The 12,151-nt window shown below is 53.0% G+C and overlaps 2 protein-coding genes across 22 annotated transcripts in view; one reads left to right on the forward strand and one right to left on the reverse strand.

Moving 5' to 3' along the window:
- The window catches only part of LOC142087402 (protein CBFA2T3), a 305,429-nt gene that overhangs the window by 173,640 nt on the left and 119,638 nt on the right, over positions 1 to 12,151 (reverse strand). For 20 of the 21 annotated variants that reach the window (XR_012675443.1, XM_075161626.1, XM_075161627.1 and 17 more), the window contains one exon: positions 3,711 to 3,849. The exons of the other annotated variant lie outside the window; for it this stretch is intronic. Coding sequence is in view for 17 of the 20 variants with exons in the window: in XM_075161626.1 (XP_075017727.1) it covers positions 3,711 to 3,849 (139 nt within the window). In the remaining 3 variants the exon portion in view is untranslated. The remainder of the gene's footprint in view (positions 1 to 3,710; positions 3,850 to 12,151) is intronic. 21 annotated transcript variants of the gene reach the window in all.
- Positions 1 to 12,151, forward strand: part of LOC142087404 (large ribosomal subunit protein eL13) — a 192,603-nt gene that overhangs the window by 12,082 nt on the left and 168,370 nt on the right. The gene's annotated exons all lie outside the window — the stretch shown is intronic.

Genomic DNA, 12,151 nt, shown 5'->3' on the forward strand with positions numbered 1-12,151 from the left:
CTGGGTGCAAATGGAGAAGCCGTCCAGGGAGGCACCGGTGCTCAGGGTAAAGCGCTGCGAGCACGCAGGGGATGTAGGTTAATGTCGGCAACCTGCCGGCGAGGGGACGGTGCCACTCGCACACCGAGGAGGCAAGCAGAGGCCACGCCGCACGTGGGCTCTCACCGGCGGTCCCGGCGCGGGCTGGCACACCAACAGCCCACAGCCTCCGCTCGCACCACGTCTTGCAAACAGGAAGGCTCCGACAGGCGACCGCGCCGCAGCACCCGGCTGCTGCTGAGCACCCGGCCAGGGTGGGCTTCGCCGCCCTTCGCCGGCGAGGCAAACCCATCACGGGTGCTTTCTTGCACCATGTACAGTGTACATACGTCAAAGCTGAGCCAGAGCTATTTGGGGAAAAAAGGCAACAGATACACTGTGCTAAGGAAGACGAGCCACCGCAACAGATCAGGACAAGGATTCGTGTTATTGTTTAAATTTTAGAGGAAAAAAAATATTCCAGGCAAAAAGAGAGCCCTCCTAGCTCCCAGCTCCCACATCCTTACAGCTAAATTCCACGTGGCTGTGGAATATGCTAGCAAAACTACCCTCCAACAAATACAACAGCCTGTGCACAGCAGACCAGGAAGCACGACTGCGTTATATAAATCATCTAAGGTCAACTCCGCAACTGGCACGGCGAACACGGATGTTGCAATCCCAACATCAAAGTTTAGGAACAGAATGAGAAAAAGCAGCCTCCTCCTCCTCCTCGGGGGACGCGGGCAAGCGGCGTTCCTGCCGGGCAGCGGGGAGGTAGCGGGGGCTGCGGGGTGGGTGCGCTGCAGCCCCTTTGTTCGAGACAAAAGGCCGTCCTCCGGCAGCCTGCTAGCCACGCACGCTGGAGCGCACGCTGCCAGATGCGTGTCGTTAGACGAGTGCCACTCTCCTTGCACGTGCACAGGCTCGGGGGCACCCCTCCGTCCCCATATGACGTGGGCAACTTTTGTGCATCTGCAAACATGCCTCTACCTGCTAAACGAAAGCCGGCCTCGAGCCAGCCAAGGAACAGAAGGGCCTGAAACGCCCCACGGTTGCAACGGGGTGGTGCAAGAGGGGAGCAAGGTGCCCGTAAGCCTTTCCCCATCTCGAGCATCTGAATCCTGGAGTAAAAGGTCTCAGGGACAGGCTCCTGCTAAGCATCAGTCTGCCTCTGCGCGTTCATCCGCGGCTCCCTGCTGCTATCTCCTCCCCAGCGGCTGAGTCACTTCCTCTCTTCGGTCTCCACCAAACAGGTTGCTAGAGACTCGCCTACACCTCTCCAGCGTTTGTTGAGCCCCGTTTGTCTTTAAACGCGTCTTTGAGCGCAATGACCCCCTCCCGGTCTCCGGCTGTCCTCCGTGCAGGCAGCTGGGCTGCTGCGGCCCCTTGGCTCAGCCCTGCCGCTTGCACACCCGTTTCCCCAGGAAGGTCGGGCTCGGAAGAGGAAGGGGAAGACGTGTCCAAAGACAGAGTCACACGCCTGCTGAAAGCAGAGAGGTAACGCGGGAGCCGATGGGCAGGGGTGTCTCAGGGGCTGCGCTGCAGCTCCTCTGCACCCTGCAGCAGCCACAGCCTCTCCCCCAGCTGCACTCTGCTCTCCCCACCCTGCTGCTCTCTTTTTAATTTGGTTTCCTTCTCGATGCCGCCAGCAGAAACATTTCTAACATCTCTACAGCCAGAGAGAGACCAGAGCCCTGTGAGAAGCAGATAACTGCTGCTGGGGGACATGGAAAGCGAGCTGGTGGAGCCCTACCATGACATTTTAGCTGTCACGAAGGTCAGACAGCCCTGAAGCCAGTTGGGGTTTAAATTCTCAACCAAGTATTGAACGTGGCAGAAACACCCTTGATAAAAAGCAGCAGCTAGGGCTCTGGCTAATCAGCTCTGCCTTGCCCCGGCCACCCTCCCTCCAAAGGTGACACCTCTGAATTTATTCTAGTGAGCCACTACGTGACCGCGAATGGTGCCAAAGCACTCCCCACGCCGCCCGTCTGGGGGGCGAGTGTCGGGCTGTCACCCCGCCTGCACCCCGACGGCCAGGGGCCACCCCTCCTCCCACCACTGCAAACCCTGAGTTACTCCTTCAGCGACGCGCTCGCCCGTCTGCACGCCACGAACGCAAAAACGACACTTCGTCCCTGCGAACGGCCATCAGTATGAGCTGTCGTTTAACGAGATGAATTAATGTTTTGAAACTCTCTCCAGACAGGGAGTTCAGCAACCGAGAAAATTACCATTCGGCACACAGAAACCCACCCAGAAATGCCGGGCCAGCCCCAGGACGGGCCACCGCACGTCCTCGCCTGAGAAACAGCCCCCACCGCCGCGGCGGCTGCGTGACCCAGGCGGCACTCGTGACCTTTTAAAATCTGCCCTCCCAACTTCCGAACCGGAGGAGACCGGCCGACAGCTCACGTAGGCTGACGCACCGCGGCCTGCACCAGACCACCTCAGGTGATCACTGGACAGTAACAGCAAATACATCCTTTTTACCATTTTTAAGCATATTCCCAACTTTTAGTCCATTTTATCTCTTTGCACAATTTGTGATCCTTACCTGACCAGAACTATTTCTAAGTGCAGATTTCCTAGACAGGTACAGAAAGGACCTACGCAAACCTCTGCCCATAAAGCCATAGCTAAGCCCCTTGCAACCAAATAGCATTATTTTCTACATATCAAAGCTCTGCGACAGCTCTTCCCAATTGCTTTACAAAACAAACAGCCCATTCAACGTCTCTGTAGGCACGTGGGGCCATGGCGCGCAAGAGCCACGTGTACCAGCCACTCTTCTGCCACGAGATGCGACCTGCCCGACCACGACACGGCCAGGCTGAAACACCCACAGCAGCACCAACGCTTCCCAGAAACCAGGCGTGTATTGAGGACACGTGGCTCAATCATGCTGCAACCACCGAAGCAACCTTGGCAGTGCCAAGAACAGGGCAAACAGGTCACCTTAATGTCCTCATGGTCCTGAGGACCACCCGCACCAGCCCCAAAGAGCCAACCTAAACACCCGAACAGGCCCAGACGGCCACACCACCGAAGTCACACCTCCAGCCCGTCAGTATGACCTCCAGGCAGTTTTACACGTGTTTGACAACACCTGTGCACACACCAATTAGAAATAATTTTTCAGCTTCAAGATAGTGAAGCGCTAAACGTTCAAAGCCCCAAACAACAAAACTTGGCTAGAGAGGTATGCATATGTATTTACATAGACATACACATATACATCAGGTTTACTTCAGGCAGATGCATGCAAGCTCATTTTTTTACTGCTTGTTGTTATTCTTTTAAAGAGTACTCGGCTTTATTCTCTTATTTTCCAAGTTCTTACTAGCAGGCCCAGCACTGCTCCTCGGCTTGTCTAAGCTGCAGTTCATGAACTGGACTAGTTAGAAACGGAGGAGAACGGACCCTCAGCCAAAGGAAGGATGGCTCCTCCCAGAGCCATCTCTTGGTCCAGTTAAATACGTTACTAAGAACATAAGGGCCTTAATCCACTCAGCTCCAGATGTGTACGTGCATACCACACTACTTATCCTCCTGTCCACATGCCTCTTCCTTCAATTAAAAAATACAGGAAATTTGATAGAACGCTTCAGGATGGGCTGCTGCTGGACACCGCGCTCCCCACCACCCCACCCCTCACGTTTCGAGGGTGGAATATGTCATTTCTGTACCTGTATCCGAGTCCTTTTGATCTCCATTTGTTCCAACAGTGAAAGGCAACTTCCGTTTGGTCGCTCGCTCTTTCACCTCTTTGCCGCCATCGCTCCGGTCCAACTTTGGAGTCTTGGTTAGAGAAACTTTATCTTTATCCTAGAAAGAGAAGAGACCAGATTAACAAGAGTCTTCCCCAGACTGTGCCCACCTAACCCCGCCATGTTCCGCACCAGCCTCACGCAGCGCTTGTCCTCTCCTTTCTACCGTGGGTTTCCAGCACCAGGGTTTAGCATCTTGCAGAAAGGAGCCTCCACCAAGCTAAATGCTAAAATATCACTAGAGAAGAGCGAGGCCAACCAAGGCTGCTGCGTGGTATGAAACCTGCAACCAATTCACGCGAAAACTGGAGCCAACGCCTTGTGTGTGGCTGGGGATGTGCCCTGCTCCGAGCACCGGGGAAGGCAGGCTGAGCTGGGGGAACCCAACGATTTCCAAACACAACCATCCCCATCATTTGGGAAGGGTTTCCCAATCCAGAGCAGAAGTGGGATGCCGGGGAGCGCACACAGCATGCCTGGGGGACACAAAAAATGGCGTTAAAGCCCTTGGTTCAACGTGGAGACCTAAGGGCTTCTCCTTGGGGCCTGCAGTGTTTCTAGCACAAGAATACAGCAGTACTATTTGAGCTTACGTGATAGCGTGTTATTCTGGAAAATATTCTGGCAGCCGATAAGTCTGCTAACATTACTGACCGTTTAGAGGATCAGCACCGCCGTCAAATGCACTTAGAAGGTTTGCATTGCACAGTCAGCGTAATGATTTTTACCAGAAAGACCAGTATAGCTCTGCCCATACCCACAGGTAGCACTCTCCATCCGAGAGCAAGCAGCTCGACCTGCTCCCAGCTCTGCCTGCACTCCCCGCAACTGCCTCCATCAAGGGCGAAGGTCCAACAGCAGCAACGTCCAGCAGCGAAGCAGCAGTTCCAGCAGCACCAGCCCCAGCAAAGCTCGCTCTCCCCCAGATCTGTGTTTTGGGGATGACCAACTTTAAGTCCCAACTATGTGCAAACACCAGCCGAGGCGTTCCCAGTGGTTGAACAGTTAAGCTGTCCCTCTTCCAGGCAGGTTTCTACCGGGATTTTAAGAGGAGAAGCTACCTTGAGAACAAACCCACCAATACTGCATAAAAGCATGGAAAGCGATGCAGATGCTGGCTGAGCATTCACTGCTTTCTCAGAGAGGCAGACCTATACCTGCTTTGTACCAGTCTGGTTTATTCGGGTTGGTTTGCATTTTAATGTGCAGCGAGGTGAAGCAGGCGATGCTGGGGACTGGTCGGTACGAGCAGCAGGAAGAAATTGTGAAGAAATATCCCGAGCCAGACAAAGTTACCAAGTATTGAGATAGGCAAGACTTTTCACACGAGCAGCAAGAGCCGGTGCATAACTCAAACTTCAGGAGCTCAGTGTGCTGAGAATGTATACAGGCTGAAGCCACGCACTTGTGGTTTTTGTATTTGAGAGACAGTATTATTTTAAGCGAGGGCTTCTGGTTTGAACACTGTGCCACTGCTCTAAAAACAAGGCCAGAACGAGCAGCTTTGTGACAGATCTGATTTCAATAACCTAGCAAAACCCAGACCCTAAGCTTTATATCTAAAGTTAGATTAAATAAAAGAATCTCGATACATGAAATCATGCAAGACCATCGCTGGAAACTCAGACAAGCAAACCTAACAGAAATTCCCTTGTTTAGAGAAGCCCAGTCACGCTGCCTGCATCAGACTCAGGGCCCTGGCAGGTGGCTCCCGTGCCAGCAGGCACAACACCGCGTCGTCACTGTGTACGCTGCTCCTTCCTCTTTCCGAGCTTCTGTCTGGCAACCCGACTTCACCCGCAGATTGAAGAGAAACCGTTTACTCGGACCAACAGGTTCTGTTTGCACGTCCCCTTCGCGATGGGCAGCCTGACAGCCCCGCGGCTGCACGCCCAACACTCGGCCCCCCTCACCCACGCTCCAGTGCAATGCTGAGGCCTGAAAAAACGGGTTGGGGAATCCCTTTTTTTGGTAAAGCAAGCTAAACAAACCTATCTGACAGTGGCTCTTGTGGTTGGAGGGAGCCAAGGCACAGTCGGCCGCGGGCACGCAGGACTTGCACGTTCGGAGCCCGAAGAAGGGCAGCCAGGCTCGAGAGCAGCCGCCGAGAGCCCTTCCTCGGTGCAGGAGCCAGCGGAGCGACGGGACAAAGTCACAACAGCCAAAATAAACACTCCAGCATTTAATTTAAACACTCCGGATTTAAATGCTTTTGTCTCATGTTTTCTGATGTGAACAAAAATAGTTTGGAATAACAAATGATGCCACTCCTACTGCCAGCTGCTGTTCTGAACAGCTCAGAGGTGTAACCAAGGCCAGGGACCACTGATCGCCTCCCAGGACTGTCTTGTTGCAAGCGGGTACGTTGGTCTGTCCTTCCCCCCCGCAGTTTAACGCAAGCTTGAACAGCAACGCTACATTCAAATCCCACTAATCCTGATCAGTGCTGAGCATCCGAGGCGCCGTGCCGATGCGGAGTAAAGCACCACCTTCCCCGGGTGTAACGACTGCAGAGACGTGGCCCCAGCGCTCCCCTCAAAAACTTCAACTGCACTTCAAGACTGCAATCAACCCAAAAATTTTTACCCTTAAAAGTCAGGGCCTGGGACAAGAGCATAAAACCAGAGAAGACCACGTGCATGCCTCTTCCTCTGCTGCCACGCCGAAGGGCACACCTGCACACATTGCCGCCGAGCCGCTCCACCGGCGCGGAGCCACGGGATCGGGCGCAAAGTGCCGGAGAAACCCGGCACCTCTTCCTGCTCCCAAAGTGCATTTGCGCTTCTCGCGCACAGCGCCTGCGGCTCGCGTTTGCCAGCACCCAGTGGTGGCAGTCCTCGGTAAGAGAGACACTTCTAGAAGAGTCCGAGGTGGATCAGTCATAGCTGACGCTTCGAAAATGACTCTTCCCTGCATCAGCCGCTGTGCTCGCTGTCTGTACTGCAATTTCCTCGCCCAGACCCTCCAGCAGGCTGTTCCACCCACTGTTTCAGTACTAGGATGCTCTTTGCCTGCTCTCGCAGCAGCAGGGCAGGATGCGGCTGAGCCCCCCGCACCCCGCGGTGGGATTTCCTACACTCCCAGCACTTCTTCCAGACACCAGTTTCACGTTGAGAGCTCCAACAAGAGGTCAATTGTGCTCAACACAAAAAATACAATTTTTTCGTTGTTTGTTACCTTAAAATAGATTTCAGCTGGAGCAAACCCATCAAGTCATGCCCTCTGCTGCCCGAAAAGCACTCTGCCTCACAGGCAACCCAGCTCCGGGCATCAGCTGGCAGCGCCGGTGCTCTTGCACCCCACTTAAAAGCAAACGACGATTGGTGACAGCTTGTTTAAAACATACCTTCTCTAAAATTCCCTTAATCTTTGGACTCAGCTGCTGTGGTCAGAGAGCCCGAACCTGCAGGCGCCGGGGGGCTGCGGTGCCTGCAAGCCAGGTCAGTCGTCTGCCGTATTAGTGCCATACGGGATCTCTGCACACTCGGGAATCAGAAAAACTGCAGGACAGGTAAGAATGCAACTTATTCTACAAAGTTGTTGCAATGTTGTTAAAAGCTCCGTGTTGGAGGAGAGACAAAGAAGAGAGGAATTAGGCAAAAAACCTTCCCAGACAAGACGGTGAGCCCAGCATAGAAATGGAAATGGCTGTGTGAATCCCAGCGTCGGGCACGCTCGGGCAACGCTTCGTTTGCATTCACCCTAACGCTGGGAGCTGCAAATCCAGTACGTTCAGCAAAATTAAATACCAAGGAACGAAGGAAGTGGCAGCAGTCCCAGCACTGCTTTGAAGATTAATTTGTACAGTAGCACAACGATAACCTTTTATACTAATTGGAGCAAGGAAGATCCAAACTTTGCTCCCCCCTGGAAAGCAGCGACCTGCTGAGGATGCCTGCAGCAGTTGCAGTGGAACCACTGCAGAGAAATAAAGGCAGCTTGGAGAGTCATATTCCTGAAAATAACATGCGTTTTCATTTTCTTATTTTAAGCTTTACTTCCCTAATTATTTCCAATTTTGTAATGAAGAATGTCGTATTTTTCTCACGTAAAAGCTGTTTTCATTTTTAGGTCATCTCATGTTTAAAGTAAGCTCAGACTCAGCTGAAAGGCACAAGAATCAGGTTTCACAAAAGGAACAAATCCAAATTAATCGACGTTGCAGAGAAACTTGTATGAACATCTGTGTGTGAGACAGGCTTGGGGCTCTCAAAGGCCGGGAAAGCTCTTGCTGGGGGTAAGAGAGGGAGTTTGGGGAATGGGGGTACTGTCGAGAGCTCAGCAACAGAAACAAGTTCCCCTTAGTAGGTGTTAATAAAAGCTGCTTTGGCGAAGGGCAGACAGCAGACCGTGACTTCAGGAAAAATCCCCTACTGTCACGCCATGCTATTAGTAAGATTTACTATATGAATAACTGAACCCACCTCGACGTACACTCGCTACAGTTAAGAGATGCATCACAAGTTGCTATCAGCCGTCATGGTTTGGAGCACAAACCGATCACGAACTGGCCCCCAGAAGCTACGTCGATATAAGCCACGCATGCAACATATGGACTGGAAGTGCTTAACTGCATCTGTGCTGACTTCTCTTTACGACAAAGATCTCTAATCAGCAAGAGACCCTGATATCACTCTGCTCAGGTCATTAATGACATATTCAAATAAAAGCCACTTTTCACCCTGACTCCAGCTAGGCCAGCTTACTGTCCAAATGTAGGTTCTCAGAGCAAAACCAAACACGTAGTTCTTTTAGATGCAAAATTCTGCAAGGTAGAGCCACATACAAACCCATGCAAAGAAATCTGTGCTTCCAGCAGAGAAGCTGAGCGCATCTCTAGCTTGCTTTACAGGACGGGCCGTGCATCCTCCCTCTGTCCACAGAGCTGCTCGCAGCAGGGCTGTGCTGCCAGTGCCCACACAAACTCTGAACCACTGCCTCTGCCCGCCCGCCCAGAGCTGCGCTGGAGCCGTGCCTTCGCTTCAACACCGACAAAACCTGACTCACATCCCAGCTGCTTATGCAAAGACTTGCATTACCAGCGATGGAAATCCCCACAGCCCTTTGTTCTCCAAAATGAGTTGAAAGTATTTCAGGTTGCAATGCTAGTAAAAAATAAGCAGCAACGAACAAAACCAGCGCCGGTAACCTGGGAGGAGAGAAGCTCAGAAGGACCAAGGGCTCCAACACCCCTGCCCCTGGGCGATGCCCCACGCCACGCTGACACACCAAACTCCTGCCGTGGGCAAAACAATCCACGCTGCAAAAAGCAAATGCTGCGAGAGCAGGAGTTTCCCTGCACTAACACAGACAGCAGTGTCTTGTCTCCTGAACAGGTCTCTGCTGGGGGGGAGAGATGGGGCAGGAGGAGGGTTCGCACCCTGCGTTCCAAAAAGGGATGGACACCATTTTACCCAGAGAGCACACTGGACATGGTGGAAACCAAACGCCGGCATCCCCTACATCTGGGTCCCCTGTGGCCCTTCCAAAACCAGAGTACAACACATACACACACACGGGAAGTTTCAAAAACTCTGAATTTGGGTCATGATCAATGCTGCTACTAAACATTATGGAGACAATTGGAACTGAAGCCCCGCTCCCAAGTGCCTTGGGCCTTCATGGAGGTTTGTAAGAAATACTACTCTGCAATGACTGTGGGTTGCTCATCTTCACTGAAACCTCGGCTCTTCAGTCTCTAATTCACCCCCACGCTTCTGCACGTTTCACGCCCCGGGGGGTGGCTCTGCGCTGGACGCACAGCCCGGCCCTCGTCCGTAGGGCGCAGGAAAGCCCTAACAGGCCAAGAGCTTTCAAGAAGAATCAAGAAATGAGGAATATGTTCCCCTTCCTGAAACTCGAGAAGAGGGAGGAGAAAAAGCAGAAACTTCTTTGAAGGGCAGGAAAAATAATGAAATAGGAGCAAAATGTATTCGTACTACTAAAATTACTGTGGATAAAAAGTGTAGTAGTTTTCCCCCTTCACTTCTGTGGAAGCCAGCTGAGTTTGATCCAGTATGGGTGCCAGCAAGGTACCGTGTACCCCAGCAAGGCTCCCCCACTGGGAAACCACCACCCCTTTCACTCGGGAAGGGGTGAGAATGCAGCACCTTCAGCAGTCTTCCTAACGTCCTCTCTGCCCGGTTTGCTCAGCTAACCTCTGCTAGCTCCGACAAGCAAAAACCCGGGGTCAAGTGCTTTTCTGCTCGGTGTTCAACCACTGCAGCAAAAATGCAATTCAGACTATGCAAGTGGGAGCATTTCCCCATAAAGAGACAAATCCTCTGCCGCAGCCTCTGAGCACACGGTGTAACCACGCAGCAAGCGGTCCCAGGCACATCAGGAAATGGTTTCGACAACTGGTATAATTCTTGCTGCGGTGTTCTGCTCAGCCTAAGTCATGAGTAATCTGCTTCTGGTATGGGGATCTGTGGATCTAAACCAGAAAGGAGAATTATTCATATATGGCATGCATATTTTTACAAAACCCTTCAGACTGAACTCAACCAGGAGCCCCCGGGGCCGCCGAGCGTCCGCCCCGGGCAGGCTGTGCGCAGCCATATAAGGCTGGCAGGGCCCGACCGGCCGCCCCGCTGCCTCCGCTAACCCCGGGAGAAACAGCTCCTCACTCAACAGCAGCAAAGCAGACGTTGTCGGCCACGGAGGGCAACAGAGACATGGTCTTTAAACCGCTTCGTAGCGGCGCCAGCACAAGCGACGTCTCACTAGTTAATACCTCCCTCCCATGGAAGGGCACGGAGCAGAGAGCTAGGAGGAGCTCCCTCTTATAATTAGCTCTACACTGCAAGGCAGCAGCTCACATCCTCTTCCACAAAGCACAGCCCTCTGCAGAAAGGGCAGCCTCCCAGAGAGCCCGGCTGTAACGTGTTCAAGCGCAGAACTCACACGTTTCCTGCAGCGCTCAGCCCGCCGCGACACCGGGACCGCTGAGCATCCTGCACCGTTACTCGCCTTCAGCACTAGAGCTTCAGAGCCCAAACATGCGAAGCTAATGTTAAAACAACTGTCGATATTAAGGTCACATTGAGAGGAAAACACTTAAGTGGCAATGCAGCTACTGCTTCGCCACGCTCGCCCTGTGCACCACTGCAGGCAGCCCTGGTGGGCGCGGGTCCCTCCGAGCGGCGCGGCTGGGGCTCTGCCGCAGCCGCTCTCTGCGTTCCCTAGCGAGCCTCTGACAGCAAGCGCGCGCCAAGTTGCAGGCTCAGGCCTTTGAAAGTGTTGACAAAGGCAAGATAAATTAAAAGCAGTGGCTTGCTTGACAGGCAGGTACAACAGCGTCTGGAAGGAGGAGGTCTAACGACCGAGTGCTTTTACCCTGAGTCACTGCTCCAGCTCGCGCTTCAGAGTTAACTAGAAACAGGGCGATTCGCTGCACGATGTCCTTCGGCCACTTGGGCTGGACCTCAGATCAGTTCCCAGAGGACGAGAGCCTGCAAGTTTCTTCTCCGTTAAGAAGACCAGAATTAAGTGAGCAGAAACGCTCTTCCCTGACCTTACTCAATACCACTCTCCGCAGGTCTGCGGCTGACGCCTCTGAATGGGAAGCATAAAATTATTTGTGTCCTAGTTATTTAGCCAGCGGGAGATAACTCCAGCTCCCGGCGTCCCTAGCGCCGCTCAACAAACCTGCTCTGTAAATAACATGCAGCCTTTAAGCTGCCGCCAGTGGATGAAATAAAATGGAGCCGATTCATATTATAACTGATCCCCTCCCTCCTGAAGCACCTGCGCCAACATTAAGCTTCTTACACAGCACAGACAAAACCCCGTATTTACATATCCTGCGCTGCCGGGCTCAGCCTCATTTGCCAGGGTAAATGCTGGGATTTTCCTGATGCAACAGGGCAGTTGTTTCACCTGCAACACCCCTGCTCCCAGTTCTTGCCCCACGCCGTGCCCCAGCAAAGCGCCCGTGCAGGAGCAGCGCTCCTGCTCCCAGCACGGCTCCTGCACCGGAGCTGTGCACGCACGGCGACGCAGAAAGGGGAACGGGGCAGGTGCCACCAGCGCGCTCGATAACCAAATTTCTGCCTGGGATTTTCCTGTTGGTTATTTGTCATCTTCCTCGTTTTGTCAATAATATGACCTCAATGATAAGAGGAGTTACTGTCATCAGCACGGGTGGGATTGCAGGGCAAGTGACAGAGCAAGCGGTGCGGCATCGCTGGTGCTCGCAAAGCTCAGCTTCAGCTCCCGGGGCCTGGCAGGAACTCCTGGGGGATGCTGAGAAACTGGAGCAAGGAGGTGAAAGGAAAGTGGATGATATTTGTTTCCACAGCAGAATACAGTAGATGTAGGTTTTAATTTTTATTTAAAGGTAACATTTGTACACAGCT

This window comes from Calonectris borealis, chromosome 12 (genome assembly GCF_964195595.1).
Source record: "Calonectris borealis chromosome 12, bCalBor7.hap1.2, whole genome shotgun sequence".
In the NCBI taxonomy this organism is placed as follows: domain Eukaryota; kingdom Metazoa; phylum Chordata; class Aves; order Procellariiformes; family Procellariidae; genus Calonectris; species Calonectris borealis.